The following is a 23447-nucleotide window of genomic DNA, read 5'->3' as shown; positions in this document are numbered from 1 at the left end:
AGTATTTTTATGGAAAAAAAATGAGTACATATGTATATTCCTGTATTGTAGTCTCTCAGTAACTGGTATTTGTAGCTGCTATTACTTCCTCCTAACATGGTGTATTGCACCCAATAGGCACTCAATATGTTTTTGTTGAATATACATATTGGTGAATACAAATACAGTTACCTATTGAATAACTAATTGACTGATTATCAACAATGAGATGGGACAGAATAACCACACCTTGATCTTCAACAAGCCTAAATTTCTGGGTGTTAATTGACATTAAAATGCTGTGTTTCAGTCTGTTTTCCTAAATGTGAGCTACGTAATTTTTAACAAACTTTTTATTTTAAGGTAATTGCAGATTTGCATGCAGTTAGAAATAATACAGGGATATCCTGTGTACCCTTTACCCAGTTTCCTCCAATGGTAACATGGCACAGAACTCTAGTACAATGTCACCACCAGGATACTGACACTGATGTTCATTGCTGAAATCTTCCATTTCTTTGCCGAGGCTTTCTATTTTTTCATTTGTCTCAAGTGTCTTCAAAATTGCTCATTGGAGCATTTTTTATCATAGTTACTCTAAAACAGTTATTAGATAATTCTGATATCTCTGTGATCCTCATGTTACCATCTGTTGGTTTTCTTTTTTCATTCAGTCTGAGATCTTACTGTTTCTTGCTATGACGAGTGATTTTTGATGGAAACTGGAGCAAGTTGTGTATAGTGATATGAGGCCCTGGATTTTTTTGGTTTTTGAGGTTCTGGATTTTATTTAAACCTTCTGTTTTATCTAGCTTTGTCTGTCTCAGTTCTGGCTGAGAAAGAGTGGGGGACACTGTCTTGTTATGGCAAGGGAGGTAGAAATCAAATTTTTCTACTCAGCCTCTGATGGCACATGATGAGGGAAGATCTCCTCATCTCTTCAGGTTGGTGTAGAAGTTCTGACTCCCTACTAGGTCTCCATGGTTTCCTTGTGGGGGAGCTTGCATGGATGCAAGGCCACAGCTATTGCTGCACACAAAGCAAGGAATCTAAAGAAATCAGAGGGAAGTCTTGTTAAAATCTGAAAATAGGTTAAAGAATATTTCATATCCGTAAAGTACTTAGAGCTGTGTCTGGTCTTTAGTAGGCGTTAGTAGTGGTTGATTAAAGAAATGGATAAACGCATACATAAGTAGTAAAGGCTTGGAGGCTGTCCCTGGTGAAACGTGTGAACTGGAATGGATTACAGCCAACTTTGTTTCCTTTCCAGATTACAATTGCTACTGACCGCATCTGTAGCACTGTGTAATTAGAAAAAATCTCCCTCAACTTGGCTGCTCTTGGGAAAAGAATCTAAGGCTGTCAAAATTATCCCAGGGAAATAAAAGGCTTTTCAGTAGCATAGTAGGGTTAGGCTTATTTCATATGTATCGTTTACATTGGTTTGTTTAGTATTTGTTGGTAAACTTTTTTTTTTTTTTTTTTTTTTTTTTTTGCAAAGCTGCTCGGTTAAAAAAAGCAGATTAGCTATGGAACGGTTCAGACACAGAGAAAAGTAGAGAGTTGTGTAAGCAGAGCATGACTTTCCTTGACTTTCTGTCGAGAGCTTGTGTGATTCCAGGTGCTCTCTGCCTCAGACACCGTGCCCTCTGCGTGTGCAGTCACGTAAACAGTGCAGGGTCTGGAACCGTGGAGGATCTAAGGCAGTACAGTCATGCTTTGCTTCACAGTGGGGATAAGTTCTGAGGAGTGTGTCATGGTCAGGCAATCTCGAGACTGTGCAAACACCACGGAGTTCCTAAACCTAAATGGCAGAGCCTCCTACACACCTAGGCCATATGGGACTAATCTGATGGGACCCCCGTTGTTGACTGAAACGTCCTGATGTAGGGCATGACGGTACTTCCCGACTCCAAGGGCACGGAAGCGTAGCCTGTGGGGCTTTTGAAAAGAACAGAGACGCTCAAGGCCTACTCTGGACCCACTGACTCAGAATCTACTGGGATAGTTCCTGGCTTTAAAGACCAGACATAGTCCTCCTCTGCAGACGTCTCCTCAAGGGTTTTTCACACTGGGTTTTCCCTCATCTGAAAAAACAGGCCAAGAGATTGTGAGGATCCATAATTAGTGTTTTAATACATTTGGCAGGACTCAGTGTTTTTCACGTTCTGTGATAGTGTGATCTGCATCTTCACTGTAATGTGTTAAACCTTTAAATCTCGTCCAAAAGTCATGTCATTACATCGAGAATCCTTCTGTGAATTCCAGGCAGATTGCCATCTTTCTGCTTCCGCCTCCTCACCTTTAAAATGGGGAGAATAACGGTAACCTACCTTTCGGATGTGAGGATTAAATGAGACAGTTGGTGCAACGCGGTTAGCACAGGATCTGGCGCAAAGTGAAGCCTTCACTAAATTATGATCACAGTAGTTTTGATTTCCCTCCAGTCGGAATATAATTTAGATGAAGTTAGTGGCTATGTCACAGCTGTGTCTCAGGCTGGTGTCTGCCGCCCTGAGCTAAGCCATAAAAGTCCCTAGAATAACTTTTCAAAAGCCTGTTAGACTCTTGAGGCTCCTACACTTCTTTATTTTATTTTATTTTATTTTACCTTATTTTATTGCAGTAACAGTGGATTCTAACATCATATAGCTTTCAGATGTCCGTTGTAATATCTTTCGAATTCTGTGTAGACTACATCGTGTTCACCACCCGAGAACTAATTATAGTCCGTCACCTCACATGTGAGCCTCCTCGCCCCTTTTGCTCTCTCCCCTCCCCCCTTCCCCTCGGGTAACCACCAATCCAATCTCCGTTGCTCTGTGTGTGTTTGTCATTGTTTTTAACTTCTACTTATGAGTGAGATCACACGGTGTTTGACTTTCTCCCTCTGATTTATTTCACTTCACATAATACCCTCAAGGTCCATCCACGTTGTCACAAATGGCCGGATCTCATCATTTCTTAGGGCTGAGTAGTATTCCATTGTGTATACATACCACATCTTCTTTATCCATTCTTCCCTTGTTGGGCACCTAGGTAGCTTCCAATTGTTGGCTGTTGTGAACAATGCTGCAGTGAACCTAGGGGTGCATGTGTCTTTCTGCATTGGTGTTTTCAAGTTCTTTGGATGAATAGCCAGCAGTGGGCTGGCTGGATCATACATATGGTAGATGTATTCTTAGTTTTCTGAGGATACTCCATACTGCTTTCCGTAGTGGCTGCACCAGTCTGCACTCCCACCAGCAGTGTAGGAGAGTTCCCTTCTCTCCACATCCTCTCCAACACTTGTCTCTTGCCTTGTTAATTAGAGCCATTCTGACCAGAGGAAGGTGACCTCTCCTTGTAGTTTTGACTTGCATTTCTCTGATGGCTAATGATGTTGAGCCCCTTTCCATAGGCCTGTTGGCCATCCCTATCTCTTCTGTGGAGAAATCACTGCTCAGATCTTTTGGCCCGTCTTTTTAATTGGGTTGTCGATTTTATGTTGTTGTTGAGATGCATGAGTTCTTTCTGTATTTTGGATATTAACCCCTTATCCGATATATGGTTTGCAAGTATCTTCTCCCGGTTGTTAGGTTGTGTTGTGGTCTTGTGGAGGGTTTCCTTTGCCGTGCAGAAGATTTTTTTGACTTTGATGTAGCCCCATTTGTTCATTTTGTATTTTGTTTCCATTGCCCAGTCAGACGCAGTACTTGAAAATAGGCTGCTAAGAGTGATGTCAAAGAGCATACTGCCTATGTTTTCTTGTAGACATTGCACGGTTTCGGTGTGACGTTCAAGTAAAAGCCGAGGGAGGAGGCTGCAGTTCCCCGAGAGCGAGCTTAGCGGGGACCCTGCGTCCCTGTCAGCGCACCTTCCCGCTCCGCGAAGGTCCAAAGCAGCGTGTGGGCGGGGCCCCAGGAGTTCTCCCAGGAGGGTGTCCCTGTCCCTGTCCGCAGTCCACCGCCGGAGGGGGGTCGGGGCAGCGGCCGGGGAGCGTCTGGGCGGCGGGCGCGCGCGCGCGCGCGAGGAGAGGAGCGCGCGGCTGCTGGGCCGCCGTCCTGGGAGGCGTGGGAGGCGTTAGCGAGCCGCGCCTGCCTGCCCAGAGCCGAGCCCGGCGGAGTCCGGCCGCGCTCTGCTGCTGTCTCCCGGGCCAGGCTCGCTCGTCCGTTCCCCCGGCGTCCGTGGACGCCGCTCCATGTCCCCGGTGGGCACAGCAGCCCTGGCCCTCCACAGCCATGACCGCTTGCCTGAGGAGGCCCTCCTTCAGCTCCCGCTCTTCCTGCTCGCCGGACACGGACGACCAGGGCGCCCGCGAAGATGATTCCATCTGGGAGAGGTACCTGGGGTCGTGGGCCTGGGGGCTGGTGGGAGGCGAGCGTGTACCTGAGGAATAGGCTTGTGCCCCGAGAGGTGCCCGTCAGGTGGCGGGACAGCTGTGCGGCGCGGGGAGCGAGGGGGTCTCTTCCTGCGCTTCAGGCGTTCGTGGAACGGGAGGTGTGTGCCGGGCACGGGGCCAGCCTGGGGGTGCGGTGCCCGGGAGTTGGGCGCTGAAGTGGTACCCGTGGTCTTGGCTTCTTGGAAGGACAGATGCGAAGTTGATAACGACACTGGTCTCCATGCGTTCTGAGGAGTGCAGGTCTCCCTCTTTTAGAGGATACGTTCCGTTGGGGTTTTCATGAAGCCTGTTGTGCACCTGAAGCTCGGGCCGGTTCAGGGGAAGTGGCCTGTCGAGGGCCGCATAATATTTGTGTGCAGAGCCAGTGCTTTCCAAAGCCCTTGACTGTGTGGAAGTCTACCTGTTAGGGGTGCAGTGGTGTCCGGGGAGCGTTGTGTGTCCCACACTTGAAAGTATGGCAAAGAAAGCGTGAGGCTCGAGGGTGCTGCGTTCGTTCCCTCCTTCCACAGAAAGTCTGGAGAGTTGACTTTGGGACAAGTCCTTCCTTTCCTCTGGTCGGCGCGTGTTCAGTGGTCTGGACACTTGGTGAGTAAGACTGACAGGGTGTTTGACGTACTGGACCTCCCAGGCTGGTTGGACAGGATCATGTGGAATTTGACTTTCTCCCTCTGAGATATTTCACTCAGCATAATACCCTCAAGGTCCATCCACGTTGTCACAATTGGCCGAATTTCATCATTTCTTATGGCTGATTAAAGTCAGTAAATTTTTATTTAGGGAATTTTACATATAATTCCTTCCACTGCCCATCAAGCTTACTTTAGTTCCACCAAAATTTGAGTCAAGATTCATGTACGCAACAGCCCTTTTACAACGACCCTATGCTTTCTTTTTTTTAGATGAAGTATATCTGATATATAACGTTGTGCAAATTTAAGGTGCATATGTTAAGTTGGTACATATTATAATATGATTCCCTTAGAAAAGGAAGAATTTAAAAAATGCAGTGAGAACACTGTTATATCAGTGAATGGAAGTTTTACCATTCTGTAATGAATGTAGAGAACTCTTTAAGAATACTTGTAATAAACATTTCTAAGAATGATAAAAAGATAAAAATAAACAAATATAACCCATGTTTAATCCACAGTTGTCATGTTAGTCAGCCCACAATTTTTTAGTTGAGTTTATTTTATCTCCACTTGAATATGGATATACTGATGACACACTTCAAAAATGTCTCACCTAGAAACTTTGGGAATTAATTTCTTCAAGAAATTTACTTTAGGGTCTTCTAAATATGAATTAAGTTCAAGTCATATTCACTCCTAAGCTTCCACACCAAAAAATAGTACAGATATTTACAATACTGTCAATACCTAAAATTAAAAAAAGTCAACTATTGGGTCTTTTATACTTTTAGGAACTCTGTATTGTAGTTCTTTCCCACAGATCTAACAAATAGTTCTGTGAGTAAAGCAAACCACATAGTTACTTGACAAGCCATTTCCAATAGTGTGAGTCTACAGAAAAAGCCCCATTGGATAGACCTCAATTCAAGATTTATATTTTGCCATTCTGTGTTAACATTTCCCATAATGAAGTGCTCCCATGGTTCACACTTGTACTTAGCAGCAAAGTCCTGCAATTTCTCATGCATTTCATTTTATCCTAGAGCAAGAATGTACATTCTTGCTTAGACTTTCTTGCAGCTTTCCCCTGGTTAGCTGGTTGGAAGCAATAAGGGGTGTAGGAGGAAGCCCACGAGGAAAGCAAATTCCATTGCATGACAATTTCTTCAAATAAGGTAATGACATGGTGTCTAGGCTAAGGAAGACTGTTCTTTCCTCTCTTTCAAGGGAGAGGAAGCTACTTATGATAATAAAGAGGATGCAAGATAATTTGTGATTTCATGGTTTTCACCCTGCCCTGCACAATTATGTCTGTCTAGATCTCAGAGCCCTACTCTTTTCTTATCAGAATACTGACTTCAACAAAAAATTCCTAGTTAGGTTGCATATTCAGTCATCTTTACAGTTCTGTCATCTTTATTATAAAATCCTGGACAAAAATTAGACCAGAATTTCTGTGGGCAGGAGACGTGGCAACAGTGGGCATGGAAGCTCTGTGTTAAAAGTATGTCCACAAGACATATTAGATAGAGTGTATCTCAGGAGGCACCTAAGTTGGATCCAATATACACCCCTTTTCATAATTACTTTGTCTTGAAATAGAAGACATCAACTAAAACTATGCCAACTGGAAATGACTATTTTGCAAAGCTTACAAGAGCAGAATCAAACTCCAGCAGCTGTGACCAATAATAAATGCTTGAGATGAAGTAGCCTTGAAATTCATAGAATCTGAAAAAAGTGATGTATATATGTCACTAGAGTTTATTGTGGAATTCAGAGTTTTACATTCCCACATGGAGAAATAGATGCTCATTTTCTCAAGCTAAAGAAATTCTAAAGTTCCTGGTACAATAAAATTAATATAAAACTAGTAATCTTAATATAATTAATTTATAAATAGAGATAGAAGTTCCAAATAAACAAAAATACTCCTTGAATTTTCTCTATGGATAAAAATAAAAACAAGAATAGAAATTGAAATCAGAAGATTCTTACTGTTCATACAATTAGTCTGTGGTGCTGATGGATGGTGACAAATGGTGATATCCATCTCCATTGCATAAACATAGTTTTCATTCAAATATCTCAGTCTCATTCAAATTACTCTCTTTTCTGGATTATATTAAATCTAACTAAAATAATTCATATCAGTGATGTAACTCTTCTGCTCCAAAGCCTAAAAATCCTCCTCTGGTTACAATATTATTTCTTTAATCAATTCTTATTTTCAAGTTCCCTACTATCAACTGCATATACTCTTCTAGGCCATATAAATATATCCATATTAATTTGGGCCATCTATGCCATAATCATAAGAACTGATCTTATGAACAAATTATTATAATTGGGATGACTCAAGAGAAAACTTAAAACTTCCCCAAAATTAGAATGGATCATTTTAGAAGCAAAAAGTAATTTTTACAAACAGAATAATATTGAGTATAACCTAAATAATCAGAACCTTCCTAAGATAAAAAAGACTCCTTCAGAAGGGTGACTGTTCTCACAGTGTTCTGTCACTCTTCTAGAAGGATCTTAATAAACATATGGTAACAATTCAAAGTATAACCACAGGACATAGAAGAGAGATTATCTGCATTACATGTCTTGTCCTTTACAACATGAAGTTTCTATAATTATTTGAATCTGGTGCTTTCTTTGAGTCAGGAAGAACAACCAAGTTGAAGGTTCATGGTCAGACATTATGATCCCACAGTATTTAATAAACGAACAGTTTGGAGGAAACCTTGCCAGGCTGTTGATATAAGCATATAGAAGTGTAAGAATAAATAGAGAACACAAAGAATCAATATGAGGAAAGGGAGAGATAATACTAGATCACAACACAGTGCTATTAGGCAGGCAAGAGAGGCAGAGTAAAGCATATGTCTTACATGACTGTTTCTAGCTGGGGCTGTTTCTATTTCTATATAAAATTGACTCAATGCTAATCAGTATATGTGTTCATATTGCCTATCTTCTTGAAGAAACTAATTCTTATGCCCCACGTTGGGATAATGTTAACTCTGCAATAAGAGGACAATATTCTCTATGGACTTTTTTGATCAATCCTAATGATAAAGAAAATTTGAAACTTCTATTCATCATTTGTTACCTGAGATCAACTTCGTGTTCCATATTTTCCTCAAGGCATTTTTCACTTCTACATTTCTCAGTGTATAAATCAGAGGATTGAACAAAGGTGTTCCAATTGTATAAAACACAGCTATCATCTTGTCCATGGAGAAGGTGGTTGCAGGCCGTGTGTATATAAATATGCAAGGACCGAAGAACAAGATGACCATGATAATGTGAGAAATGCAGGTTGAGAGGGCTTTTTTCCTCCCTTCAGCACTGTGGTTTCTCAGAGAATGCAAGATGATAACACAGGAGAACATCACCATGACAAAACTCACTGTACAAATGGCCCCACTGTTGGACACCAAGAGTTGATTGACCACGTAGGTGTCTGTACAGGCAAGTTTCAACAAAGGCTGCAAGTCACAGAAATAGTGATCCATCACATTGGGACCACAGAAGGGTAAACTCAAGGCCAGAAAAAATGAGCTGAAGAATGTACACAGGACCCCACCCAGGCTACAGTCACCAATGCACCACAGACTTGATGGCTCATGATGATCATGTGATGTAGGGGCTTACAGATGGCCACAAAGTGGTCAACAGCCATGATAATTAGGATGAAGATCTCCTGGCAGCCAAAGAAATGTGATGAAAAGACTTGGATCATGCACTCATTGAAAGAGATAGTGGTCTTCTTCAAAAGGGCATCACAACCATTCTAGGTCCTATGGATGTAGAGAGGAAGGTATCAGATAAAGATAAGTGGAAAAGGAAGAAGTACATTGGACTTCCAAGTACCCGGCTGGTCTTGATGGTAGCAATAATCAGAAAGTTACCCAGCGAAGTCCCCAAATAGATAAGTAAGAAAGTGACAAACACTATTTTCTTCCTAACAGGTTCCTGGGTTAACCCAAGCAGAATGAACTCAGTCGCATTATTATTCAGCTGCATGATTTCTTGAATGAGAAGAAGGAGTGTGAAATGGTTCATCTGCAAAATATAAGGGAATTAATTCAGGGTTGTATGTGTAACATATAGTGTGATATATGATGTTATGGAATATTTGAAGAAAAATAAATGTTCCTTATCATGGGCATTTTAGCTGTTGCTTCTTAGTAACTTACCTCAACACTTTGTTCCACAGTTTGTAATGTGGCTCCATTTTATTATTAAATTAATTATTTTTCCATATTTAATAAATTGACATCCATGTTTGGATGGTGTATCTCTTGGGATTTTGGATATATCTGACTACTTTTGGAAGCTCATAATACAAATGGAAAATTATACCCCAGCCCCAACCCATGAAGAATATCTTCTTTATACATATATTTATCATTGCATATTTGTTACACATAATTCTAGAAATGTCTATTTTTTAATATATATTATGCATCCCTTCATTGGATGCTAATTTCCAGATATTAGAGCTTGAAAAGAGAAACAGGAAGTACTTATATCCTCTAAATAATATGATGTTACCTTGTGGTGCTCTTATGATATTTAGTATTTGATATATACTAATGTAGAGAAGTGAATATTCTTTAATAGTTGGCAATATCTCAAATATCCTTATTTCTATTTTTTCCTTTTTCCCATTTCTGAAAGACATCCCTTAGAGGACCCAAAGTCCCTAAGGTTGCATAAAAATGAAAGAGGGGTGTTATAACTCAACAGTTCTTGTTTTCATAATTCAAGTGTTTAACTTAAACATTTTACATCTGAAGTGATTTTGGGAGGACACCACGCAGTTCATGTAGGATCAGATGGTGGTTGTAATCTCCAGTAGAGTTTGTATTATCCAAGCACCTGAAAACTCCTTTGTTCTTGTAACAAACTAGAGATTCAGAGGAGGGAAGGAGATATAATTTTAGACAACAAGAGTAGTGGACAGTCAGTAACACTTCATTCAATTTATTTCTGTCCTGGCTAAGTCACTGATGATTTAACTTTGAAATTTAATTTATTTCAATGAATATTTCTCTTTTTTCAAACTTAGAAAGGAATACTATCACTGCCTTCACTTCTAAGAAGAAAACTTTTTATCTACATCATTCTTTTCAAGATAATTTTGAAAGGGACTATATGCAAGTAAAAAGTTTGGAAGGTTTACGTATCTCATTGTGTTCCTCTTCAATCCTTCAATACACTGTCTTGAAAGTTGTAAGTGGCCAAAGCACAGACTATTATAGAGTAAACAGATGCAAATTTCCCTTATACACCTTTTCCTCTCGCTTGGTAAGCTTTCTTCTCCTGAGCCCACTTGAAATATACCTTATGTTCCTCCAAATCAAAAACTACTCTCAGGAAAGTGTCTGACGAAGTAATTTATATTAGGATACAAAGATTTTTAAAAAACTCTCTTTGCACAATGAAACTTTTGACAAAGGTCTTCAACTATGAGGAAACTGATCCTTAGTATCTTAATCAAAACCATAAACTCATTCTTTCCTTCTTAATTTGAAAGAGTGATCCATCATGAAATATTTGTACTTGGAATTAAGTCCCATAATTGTGGCCACTCCTTTGAGTGTATGACTTTTGATTTGTGCTATCAACCCAATTAGAATGTTCATTTCTAGAACAAGTTTATTTTATTTTATTGTTTTGCTAAGTAATATTTGCCCTGAGCTAACATCTGTTGCCAATGTTACAGGTATCTTTTTTTGTTTGAGGAAAATTGACATTGAGCTAACATGTCTGCCAGTGTTCCTCTATTTTTGTATATGCAATGCTTCCACAGCATGGCTTATGAGTAGAATAGGTCCACACCCAGGATCCAAACCCACAAACCTGGGCCACTGAAGTGGAGTACGTGGAACTTTAACCACTTGGTCATGGGGCTGGCCGTAGGAACAAGTTTATTTATACATCTGGACATATATTGTTTAAGATAACTTAAGAATTATAAATACATATATTTTCATTAACTTAATAATTATGAGTTCTCATAAATATTTAGTCAGCAGTTCAATCAATAGTCTCCTTCCTTCTTAGAATGCCACTTCATTTCTAACTACTTCAACTGTCCCAAAACTCCAGGACCCAACTGCTAAGAAACATCTGGTGGCCTTCAGTGACTGCTTTATGATAAAAGAAATTCTCTCTCCTGTTCCCTAAGGGCTTCTCTGATAGCTTTTCTTATAATATTACATAATATTAGTTAAATTCACTTGTATGTGCTCTCTCTTTAGCTTCCTTTTTGGAATAAAAATCTTTGAAAATTATGTATTCTCAGATTTTATTCTCCACAGTTCAAAACTCAATGTCTTGTACAATGTAGGTGCTGAGTAAATGTTTTTAAATTGAACCTTCTCAATTACTTCTTAATATATTTATCTGATTGGTTTAGTGCTATTCTGATTACAAAATGCATTCACATCATTAATCTTCTGTGGCCTTCTATTATGCATGGTAGGCAGACAAACATACTCCCAATTTATAAATTCAGAAAAAAATACTGAGATGAATTTTAAATAACTTAGTAAATCATCTCCACAATCTGGAGTGGAAGATGGTGTAGTCTGAACAGCAGCACATGGCCATGCAAGATTTGAGACCCTGACACCCGTAAAAATGATCATCTTAGCATTTAACTATTTTTTATCATGAATCCTTGGCCCTTAAAGAATATGAGAGCCTTGACATTTTTCATATCCTCCTGATATTGGTTATGTTTTTGTTCATGTCTTTGTGGATGTTCATATGTAGATTTTTTCCAGAGGTGTGTTAACACCTTTCATCAGGTTCTCAAAGGAATCTGACACAAAAAATGGGTAACAATGATCTGAAGACAACACTAATAAAATAGCACAACTTAATAACTATTGTACTTACCTGAAACAAGTTTAGCCAAACTTAGCATGGCTAAATTTGTCAAAACAATAATAAACAAACAATGTGTTGGATGGGGAGGTAACAGAAAAGAGCTGAAAGAAAAGCAGAGAGGTGGAAAATAGATGAGAGTGGAATAGAGTGTTAGGTGGATCTTTCTAACCTATCCTATCTGTTTTATTGCAGAGGCCACAGTAAGAATCTTTACTCTCCTTAACAACTGTCTCTTAAATTACTCACCCCTCCCTGATCTGGCTACACTAGAATTCTATCTTTGGGAGAATCTCATTTTATGTATACACAAAATTTACCATTTTCTGTGGGAAGGTTAACAGGTTGACCCAAGATTCTTTATCCCTCAAAAGCCCAAATTAAAGAATGAGAAAAAGCTCCCCTCCCCCACATATGGGACATTACCTTTCTTCTTCTTTACATAGTTTTTAGCCTGCACATTGTCATTTCTGAATTTTCCATGAGTAGTGGTTATTCAGTTTTTCAAACTAAATCTGAGATGCATGTAAACTGCAAATTCTATTCTTATGATATCATTTTAGAAACATGCAGAGATTAGTAATTCTATACTGTAACAAACAACATTATATTTAAAGCTGTCACTTGGAGATGACATTCTGAAGAAGCTATGTGAAGGTCACTACCTCTATTAACCTTTTCTCTAAACTCTAATCAGGCGTAATCTTTTCTAACTTTTAATGCCCATAGTGAGGACTTATCTTGCTCAGCTACCTTACATGAAAAGCATTTGTGAACTTTTTTACCCTGCCATCTCAAGAATCTGTAGTAAACCTTAGGGCATGGAATTCCTCTTTGTATCCATACACAACAATGGTGGCTTTTCACATACTTTGTGCTCATAACATATTTGTTGAGTTCAAAAGACCTTTTTATTCTAAAGCTTATATTTGATTCTGTTTATTTACTATATTAAGAGTAAACTTTTTAAAACCATTATTCTTTTATCTGTTCCTTTATTCTTTTATCTGTTCCTTTATCAGAGGAAGTAGGAGCAATATAGACACACATAAAATATATTTAAAAACGAATTTGCATTATTCTGTAATGATGCCTTTCTGGGTACAAAGATGTAAATAACCTGTCACTTACCTGTTAGAACACTATATAGTGTCAAGTCTTTCCTTCCCTTTTTGAAGGCAGCCATCCCACGGAATACTGGGAGAAAAATTCCCCGTCTTAATTCCTGAGGGAATGTTTTGACATAATGATGTAAAATATAAGCATCCCAGAGAGTAGTATGTGCTAAAGTTTCCTTTTCTTTGCTAATCAGAAGCATCCCACATGCTGTAATAAATTTAACTTTTAATTTGTCTATGTAGCCCACAAAAGAGAAAGTGAACCCTCCTCACACTCGGTATCCAAATACAAACAAGGGTTTAGAGGTATTATGTGTGTTAGGCTGACCAAAGATATCAGGGGAAGAAGAGCAAAACATAAATGGATGGCAGAGAGGGTGATAGAGAAGAGGAAGAAGAAAAAACAGAGTCTGTGGTGAAAGAGGAAGTAGATCAGCAAGAAACTACTCTGCTCCCACCTAGTTCCCTAAATTACCCCTCTGTGCATTAGGAGAGACACTTTCCTAGCTCTCATAATTTATTTGCAAGTACAATCCAGGGAAGGCAGTATGGTGTCCCGCAATGAGAAGTTCTATTCTGTGTGCTATAGCCATTCTTCATAAAGGAACCACAAATTTATACTGAGAATTAACATGCATACTGAGCATTGAATAGATATCTCATATTATTTTGAATTCATTTCTATTTATTTTGCTAATTAATGTTAGTAAACAGACACTTATTTTGGAATACATTTTATTGATACAATGTTACTTCACCAAATATTTATTGAATACATTTTGTATATTAGACTCTATTTATCACCCTACATAAGTTATATCATTTTATTTACATAACTATTCAATGAGGTAGGTGTTAACAATGACATTTCATATAAAAAAATAAAACTCACAGAAATTAAGCAGCTTGCCCAATTGCATATTTAATAAGTTCAATGGGGAGATCTAATCACTCTCTTTTTCCATGGTTTGTCTTCTTTCCACACATTTTCGTGACACTAGCCCAAATTGAAAACCAGGTAGTACTAGACAGTGATGATGATGAAAAAAATTTCTAATGGCTAGCAGTGGTATCTCAGGTTGGGGAGTTTAGAATAATAGGGCAATGATGACAGGGTCAGGTCAAAATAGGATATACAAGGGAACATGTTCAGTAGACAGTTGGCTTTTTTTAAAATTGTGAATCTCAAGTTAGGGCTGTAGAACTAGATTGGGAAATCTTTACTGGTAAATGATAGCTTAAATCATGAGATTGGGTGAGATCACCCAAAGTAAATGGGTAGTTTGGAGAAATGAGCAAACGACAAAATGTAGAGTTTCACGAACATTTAAAAGAATTTTTGAAGACTGTTAAGAAGCATGCTTAAAGGATCATGAGTAAAATCATGAAAGCACAGTGATTTGAAATCCAAAGGAGTAGTCTCTCAGGAAGAAGTGAGCGAATTTTCTGCATAAGAAGGCCACATGAGTACTAGTGTGTAAAACTCAGATACATGAACGTCCTGATTGAAATGATCAATCATTGAGAAATTAAAAATAGGAAAATGTTGCATAAAGACCAGAAACCAGGAAAAAATCCTATTTTATTCTTCAAACTCTTATTGAGTTCTGGAAATTGTAGATAGTCATCGAGGGTAGGGTTCATGACTATCTTGTTCTACAGCATATCTACAATAGTAAATATTTATAAACAACAGTTCACATTGTGCTTCAAATTATCAATTGTTTACTAGGTGAATGAATGATTAAAACAATTCAAGCCTAATTGAAAATAATTTGAGTAACATTTTTTAATTACCTTTTCTGAAAAATCACCTGTGTAATGGTTAAAAAAATAGGTTAAGATTCTCTCTGAACTACACTAAAACCGCTAATTTAGGACAGAGGTAGATGTGAGGTCAGGTCTTGGGATACAACAAATACTCCTTTAGGAATCGCTTTCATTTATGTGCCTCAACAGCATTTAGAATCAACAGCCCTGGGAGACATCAGCTGGGACACTGAAAATGTCAGGTTGTTCTTATAATAGAGTATGATATTTCTCATGCTGTTGTGTGGAATATAGCCCCCAAAGAATGATGTATTCAACCTTTGGTGTATATTTGTTTTGCTATAAAAATGTCTAAGTACTTCTGTAGATTTATCCTGCCTTCATCATAAGGATGCTAAAGATGAGTTATAAAAAACTATCTTACAGGCCCTGAATTGATTGTTTTTTCTGGACACAAGTCCATTTTCCTTCTTGGAGTAATTGAAACTTGATTTTCTTCTGAGAAACCACAATTTCTGCCTTTTCATTACATAAGGTATGAGCAGTGCTATCTCCCAAAGATGGGTATCACTCCTGTGTGGTCAATCAGAAAGCATTTCCCCAGGTTGTGATGATTGGGTCATGCATCTATTAGCAAATAAGATGCAATCTCAGTACTTTTCTTGAACTATTGAGAAAAGTCTTTTTTTTTCCCTAATAGAGTTTCTAAGAGTACAGATGTGGAACTCCTCATAATCTTACCATGAGTGGAGAAAGCCTGATTGAAAATGGAACCAACACAAAATGAAGCAGAGGCAACATACAAGCAGAAGAAAGCGATTCTTATGATGGAATTCCAGCTGTAGAATTCACCCATTTCCAAACTTTTTTACTGTCTTTTATTTGATTCATTTTATATTACTACCTTTTACATTTATTTAAATAATATAATGAATATCTGTAAGCTTACTACTATCCCGAGACGGTATCTACCTACCATTACCAATAATTAAATCAATTTTTAACCTTTTCCATATCCTGCCCCCTGCCCCACCCTAAAGATAGCCAATATCCTGATTTTTTAATTGTACAATTATCTTGCCTCCTAAAAGCAGAATATCTTTATCACATAAGTAGTTTTTTAGTTTTTTCCTGGTTCTGAACTTAGCATACTATCTGCAGACTTCTAAGAGTTGTTTTATTTTTTCATCCACATTAAGGCTACTAACTTTTATATCAGTTGTTGAATATAGTTGTAGATTCATTTTCGCTTCTATACATACTCTATTGCGTGATAATTTCAAAATTTTTTCATCCATTATCCTCTCAATTAGTATTTCATTACTATGAATAGTAACTACGAACATTTTTAAACATGTCCTCTAGAAATGTAATTAATATGTTGCAGGATGTGGCAATATTCAACTTTACAAGATAATGTAATATATTTCCACAAGGAGTCCAGGAATTGCAGTCTAAACCAAAAAAGGAGAGGACTGGAATATTTACAAACAGATCAAAAAACTATACATGATGAGTGAAGGATTAAGTAGATGAATGTTCTGTACTGTTGTTACTGTTTTAATTAAGAACATGAATAAATTCATAATACACAAAACAACCTGGGTTTATATTTTTTTAACAAAAATTAAAGATGTCAATTCTCAGCCACTTTACCTGTGTCACACTAGGAATAAAAATTTTGTACGCTAAAATAGACTCACGTCCTGTGAAAGGAAGAGAGTTTCTTTGAGGCAGGAAGATGTCCCTTTATTTATCAATTATCATTGACATGTGTGATCTAGAAAGTTAGACATGAGGTTTATGATTATGCTTATATTAATGAGACACATATTTATAAAAAATTTCCATCTACTCCTACATACCTACATTAATTGAAGATAACTTGCAGAGGTCAAGACTGGCATGGCACTGAAGGAGTTAAGAGTATTGCGTGACATTATAAAATTCTTTGTTCCCTAGAATATAGCCTGGGCTCAAAAATCTAGCCAAGTAGAATAAGATCTTCTGTTTGAAAAATGATAATGACATGTGTCATGTTTGTTCTCTTATTGATTTGTTAAAGAGCTCCAAAAATAGATGAACTTTCAGAACCTTGTGTCCCAAGTGGACCCAGTTCCTTCTAATGGCAGACTCTGCAGATAATTTAGCCCATAAGAAATCTCTTAAAAGCAAAGAATGTAAGAAGATGGCCTAATTAAAGATAGATTTATCTTCATCTTATTTCATAATTTAAAAGCCCAATATGAAGAGGTGGGGGGAGATGAATACATGAGGCACAGAAGATTTTTAGGGCAGTGAAACTCTGCATGATACTATAAGGATGGATGCCTGGCATTATACATTTGTCCAAACACATAGAACGTAGACCAAGAGAGAACCCTAAAGTAAACTAGGGAGTTTGGGTGCTTATGGTGTGTCAATGTAAGTTCATCAGTTGTAACAAATGTATCACACTGGTCAGGGATGTTGATAATAGGGGAGGTTATGCAAGTGTTAGGGCAGGGGGTATATGGGAAATCTCTGTATCTTCCTCTCAGTTTTGCTGCGAACTGAAAACTGCTCCGAAAAATAAAAAGTGATTAATAAAAAAATCCAATATGATTTATTAGCTAGTGTATAGACTTTTATAGACATAGGCCAAGTTTTCTCCAAAGTGTAATTTTTGGAGGTCATAAGCTATATTGAGGCAATGACAAGGAAGCAGTCTTCAGATAAGCCTTATTTATGGAGATTCCTTGGAATCACAGTACTTGCCTTTCTCTCATGAAGGAGGGAAAGACAACGTGCATTCCTTGAGGTACATGCCAATTGTGGTCAATATCTCCTGCCGCCGTGGACTCTTGGTCTCCAGGGCTGATGCAATGCTTTAATTACTCAGAGTGCTTGGTGCCAAAATCACTTCCACACTAATAGGCACTGTCATTTATCAACTCCCCAATGATAACTTCTTTTAGCAACAGTTTCTTCTCAAGAGGCTTCAGAGCTGAATCCTACTACTGAGCTACTGAAAATGGCTCTTACTAGCAGGTCCCAATGTCCACAACATAATAAAAGATCCTCTGAAGATATTACAACAGCCACCTTGAAAGGTGTCTCTGTCTCCAGTGCCCTGCACAGTCAAGAATTGTGACAGGCCTCTTTCCTTTATCTCCAATCCACAAGTTCATGACAACTCTCTGTCTTTACACAGAATCTCTTCCTGAGATCATTCTTCTCCGTCTTCTCATCATTCAGAACATGGGCACAGCAGCACTTTCACATTCAAGACTTGTGTGTCTCTTAGAACTAAATTTCCATTGTTTACATACATGGTGCCTAAGTGTACCTTTTTTACTGTGTAGATCGTTTCTCAAATTTGCGTATCTTGCAGAATACTTGTAAATAAGGATGCTCTGAAGTTCAGCTTCAGCCTTGAGAATTTGAAACACTGAACAGCTAACTGCCTACATCAGTGTCATTGCTGACATCTCTGCCCTTTAGAGATACGACTGATGGGTTACCACCATGTCCAACCTGCAGGATGGTACTATTACAAACTAGTCATGATATGCAGATTCATTTTCAATATGTGAATATTTACTCTCAAATATTGGTGAACATTCTATATATGGCTTGGAGACAATATCTCCTTATTTGTTTTATTTTTCATTTTGATTTTCTTTTGGATATGAAACATTAAGCAGAGTGACATTCTTATAATATTAATAATTATAATATACACTTTTCCAAAATGTGAACATAGACATGACAACCATAACTGCAACAAACGGTAAATCACTTCAGCAACAAGGAAATAGGATCACAAAGAAAAATAAAATTGCACAAATTTTTTCTTCCTTTATTTTTCTTAATCTAACAGCTCACTGATAAAGAATGGAATCCTATTTTTTTCTTCTTGCTTCAAATTAATAAAATTATCTGATAAGGCTCGAACAGTTCTGAAATATTTAAATTGTGATATTTAATTATGTAGTATTTAAATTGATTAAAATATGAAATTTATCTTTTGAAAATATTTTTACTTTTTATTTGGTTTAGACATTTGTAGAGAATGATGACTATTGGAAAGGGTCTTGGAAATTCCTACATTGAGATGTTGAAGAAATTTTCCAGGATAGGGCAGAAAAAAGAGGAAGAGGAGAAATAAAAGTTAACAAACAGGACACTTAGTCAAGTTAAAAAGGCACAGTCTTTGGAGGGAAGGAAAATAAACTCTTCTTGAAACTCCATGGGCATGGTGCATGCTGTAGGTACCACTTATGGTACTCACAAAGATTTCCAAAATGATCTCTTGAGTATGCACCTCAGAAGGGCATACTACAACAGAAACTAACCTATGGCTCTAAGCTACCGGAATAAGACTGAGAACTATCAATTGCCAAGATTTCTCTCCTTGCTGTGTGGCATCATAGAAGGATGCTAGCACACCTGAGTATGTAGGGAGGTCTCTGTGATATCAGTGGTCTTTAGTAAAATTAACTCATCATGGTGATATCTGGTATCATCTCTGTGGGGCACATAGTGTGGGGACCTAAGCCGGTGAGAACATGGCATCAGAACTCCCCACATTAGGTCCTAAGAATCCATAATGAAATGTGCTCTCAGATTGGAGTGCACTTTGGTGGAATTTATACTCATCATTTGTTTGCTTTTGGTCATCTTTGGTATTGGTGTTAACAAATTCTAACCTCAGGGCACATAGGTTCTTGGAATGGAAAAAAAAAATTACACTCAAACCTCGAATGGCCATTTCTGCTCCCATCCAAGTTGTCAAAATGAACCAGCTGCCTGGGTGTAAGCTTGGCAAATGACCTGAGCTAAGATTTTTTCTAACATCTTTTTATTTTTACTCTTTGTATTATTTATTATGTCTGATTTTTTTGTTGTTGTTGTAAATATGTTGTTGTACATTTTGGGAATTTTCCTCTTGCTGACATTTTGAGATGGCACAGTGGACACTCTATTTCTTTTTTTTTTAAATTTATCATTATCTAGTGTGAAGAATTTCCAGAGTGCTTTTTTTGAAAGATCCCTGACCTAAATAAATTAAATACTTTAGAATAAAATAAAGTCCTTAAAAGTAATTTTTGCTAGTGTTATAAATGCTAAAATTCGACCTTTTATATGAAGATTAGAATTTTGACATATTCTAGCTATTATTAATCTCCTTGATTTAATTTTTTAAAAAATATTTTGAAATATTTCTTAGCTAGAACAGGCTATAGCATTCTTCCCAAACTTGTATGTAGCCAACATATTCTCTTAATATTTCATTAACTGTCAATCTATTTTCCTATTTAATTATTTGAAATCTCCTAATTGTCTTTGAGCTATTTAATACTACAGCTGTTATGACCATTGTTAATATTGGAGCATTGTACTCTTGCAAAAATAAATATATATACCTCTACTTGATTATAGAATGTCAACATGTAAAACATACATAGAGGCTCAGATTCTCAGAACTTCCCAACTGAAATCTTTCTCTGCCTCCTGAACCCAATAAATTTATTGGAGCCCCATCCCAGAGCAGCAGCTGCCACACAGGCCTGCTTCCCCTATCACAACGCTGCACCATCCTAGATGGGGCAAATGTCCTAGGGTTTTGATAACCCTTGGACATAAAAGGAATCAGTGAACAGTTAAATTTTCAAACATAAACATACTGGATCACAGGAATCAGAGATCTTCTGAGAACATGATGCTGGACTTTCTCAATCATTCATGTCTTTCCTCGAATACTCATATGACCAGAAGAGAGTCCCAAATTATAAAGCACAGGTCCTCCTCCTTGCTATAATTTCAAGAAAATCACCACTTTTACTTTTTTTTTTCCCTCTCATTTATCCTCAGTCCTTAATTTTTCCATCTGCTGAATTTTGTTATAAAACCCTCTCTCAATTCAAACTGTGCTTACATCATTATTAGAAAAGACAAAGTTGTGAAACAATTTTTCCATAGCTTCCTGAATTACATTGACAGATATTTTCGATTTCAATTTTTGTCTATATATATTTACCATAATATAATGAATATTTTTTCCAGATAGCTGTACAGTTCCACACCAAGTTTTTGAATGATTTATTTTTTCCAGTAACTTGAGACACCACCTTAACTTTATTCCAAAATGTCATCCACATTATGTTCTACTTCGAGGTTTGTGTTCAGTTTCACTGATACATCTATTCTATGGCTAATACCACAATTTTGTAATTATTGTAGCTGAGTGTTATATTTTAATATCTGGGAACACTTTTCCCCCTTATTTTGGTAAAAATTTACCTTCCCATGTTTTGTATATTTATTTTTCAATGTGAACAAACTTTTCTAATTAAAAAGTGTATTATTAGTAATTTTACTTGGAAATTCCTTAATGTATAACTCAACTTGTGGAGAAGTTGAAATTTTTAAAATGTTGAGTATCTTTAATATATCAAGTAGGATTAGTGATATTAGAGGAAGCAAGGCTGTGACTCACATAGGACCTGGAATAGTTTGGGTCTCTCACTCATTGGAATAAAAAATCTCATAATTCACAGGACACCAACTAGATTATTCAGAAATGCATTACCTCAGTAGTGAAGGAAAGTTAACCATGAACTTACCATAAACTAAATATTGCTCTAGTCTCACTTAACAAAGTTCAAGTATAATTATATGAATGCAAAATATCCAGGAACAAAGGTAAAATTCATAATGTTTATTATTCAATCAAAAATTACCAAATATGGAGAGCAGGACCAAGATGGCAAAGTGAGTAATCTTATTTGCCTCTCCCCCTTCAAATCTACAACTAATTGGACATTAATCAGTTAACAAAGGATATCCAAATAGCATCTCAAGATGCCTGAGAGACCCTTGCTGCTATACATTGGAAAGTGGACAGACTTCCCCCTGGGAGGAGGTGGAGATAGGTGAACACTCTCTGACCCCCAAACCCACAGATAGCCTAGTACCTGCAAGAGGCTCTCTTCCAGTGGACTCCCCCATAGCATCATCACACACCAAGGGTGGGCATATGCATGCACCGGTGGAGCTATGGTGGAAAAAAGTGACTACAGACGTACCTAAGCCCCCTGCAATTACACCTAAGGCAAGGGGGAAACTCCGGGGTCCTGCACCACCAACAGGGAAAGCATTTGCTTGCCATTAGCAGAGAGGCCCCACCCAGAATTCAGAACACTGGGAAGCTCCCAAAGAGCAGAATTCCTGACAAGGCAGCAGCCCACCAGCCACCGCCAGGCCCACAGACTCCAGCTGTGCCCCAGACAGTGCAAGAGGCATCCAGAGATCCTGTGGCTGTGCTTGGGGTCTGGGTGGAGCTCCAGGGCCTGGTTCTGTGGCCCAGGGTAAACTCCAGGGTCCCACACTGCCAGCAGGGAAAGCCTCTGCTCGCCATTAGCAGAGAGGCTGCGCCCAGCATTCAGAATGCCAGGAAGCTCACAAAGAGCAGAATTCACAGCAAGGCAGCAGCCCACCAGTCGCCACTAGACTCAGGACTCTGGCTGTGCCTCAGATGGTGCAAGAGGCACCCAGAGATATCATGGGCATGGTCAGCAGCTGGGTGGAGCTCCAACGACCCAGCTCTACATTCCAGGGGGAAAATCCAGGGTCCTGCACTGGCAGCATCCATCATCAGAGCCATGGGAGGCTCCCAAAGAGCAGGATCCCGGGCAGGGCAGCAGCCTGCCAGCCACCACCGGACACATGGACTCTGTCTGTGTCCCAGATGGGGCAAGGGGCACCCAGAGATTCCATGGGAGTGGTCTGGTGCTAGGTGGAGCTCCAGTGGCCCAGCTCAGTGGCCCAGCGGGGAAGTCCAGTTTCCCACAGCAGCCTCAGCAAAAGCCTCTGCACAGCACTAGTGGAGAGGCCCTGACTGGCAATCACAAGGCTGCAAGGCCCTGGGGCAAAAGTAGCACTGCTAGGTGAGCTAACCACAGACTGCAGAAGATACCTATAGCTCTGCTGGGACATATAGTGGACAGGTGAGATCTTGTAGGCTCTGACAGTGACAGAGCTGCAATTATAGGTGACCTTGCTCACAGACACTGGGAAAGCCTTAACACTGCTGCAGACCCAAAGGAGGGAGTGTGTCTAGGTGGTCTGCAACAGCAGGCACCAGCAGCATGAGGCCCCCTTGTGATTTCCCCCACAAATGAGGAGGGACCCCACAGGACCACTGTGACTACGAGGAGGGGCCCAGGTCCAGTCAGTAACAGCTGACAAGGTTCCTGGTTGGTGCAGTCTAAACAGATGCTCCCCACCCACACCAGTTGAAACAAGTGGAAAGAGTAACTAAACTCTATCCCTATGCGGAGGCACAAATCCACAACATCAAGCAGTATGAAAAATGTATTAAATCTCCTGAACATAAGGAAAATGACAAGTACCCAGAAAACAATCCCAAAGACAATGAAATCTATAACCTAAATGATGATGAATTCAAAACAGTCATTATTTAAAAACTCAATGAGTTAAAAGAGAATTCAGATAGAGAACTCAATGAGTTTAGGAGCTGTGTCACAAAAGAGCTTGATACTATAAAGAAGAAGCTATTAGAAATACTGGAGATGAAGAACACAATGGAGGAGATTAAGAAAAATCTGGACTCTCTGAATAGTAGGGTCGATAATATATAGGACAGAATTAGCA

General features: G+C 38.6%; 1 protein-coding gene, 1 non-coding gene and 1 pseudogene across 2 annotated transcripts; 1 reads left to right on the top strand and 2 right to left on the bottom strand.

Annotated features, from left to right (window-relative positions):
• The first annotated feature begins 895 nt into the window (after positions 1-895).
• LOC123276066 (uncharacterized) lies at positions 896-16903 on the top strand. The gene is made up of 3 exons (XM_070496087.1): positions 896-923; positions 3733-4300; positions 15490-16903. The coding sequence occupies exons 1-3, from the start codon at positions 896-898 to the stop codon at positions 15533-15535; spliced, it is 642 nt and encodes a 213-aa protein (XP_070352188.1). The 3' UTR covers positions 15536-16903.
• Positions 5787-5916, bottom strand: LOC123279214 (small nucleolar RNA SNORA18). Its single transcript, XR_006517131.1, has one exon. It is a non-coding gene; the product is annotated as a small nucleolar RNA SNORA18 (small nucleolar RNA).
• LOC123276627 (olfactory receptor 4C16-like) lies at positions 7824-10773 on the bottom strand (annotated as a pseudogene).
• Positions 16904-23447: the final 6544 nt, after the last annotated feature.

This window comes from Equus asinus, chromosome 23, assembly GCF_041296235.1.
Source record: "Equus asinus isolate D_3611 breed Donkey chromosome 23, EquAss-T2T_v2, whole genome shotgun sequence".
In the NCBI taxonomy this organism is placed as follows: domain Eukaryota; kingdom Metazoa; phylum Chordata; class Mammalia; order Perissodactyla; family Equidae; genus Equus; species Equus asinus.
Note: the sequence above shows the minus strand (reverse complement) of the source record. Positions and strands in the feature narration are given on the sequence as shown.

Coding starts and splice junctions, on each gene's coding strand:
- LOC123276066 (XM_070496087.1), top strand. CDS start 896: ATGAGGGAAGATCTCCTCATCTCTTCAG. Junction 924..3,732: donor AGATCTCCTCATCTCTTCAG/GTTGGTGTAGAA, acceptor GTTTTCTTGTAG/ACATTGCACGGTTTCGGTGT. Junction 4,301..15,489: donor GATGATTCCATCTGGGAGAG/GTACCTGGGGTC, acceptor TTTCCCTAATAG/AGTTTCTAAGAGTACAGATG.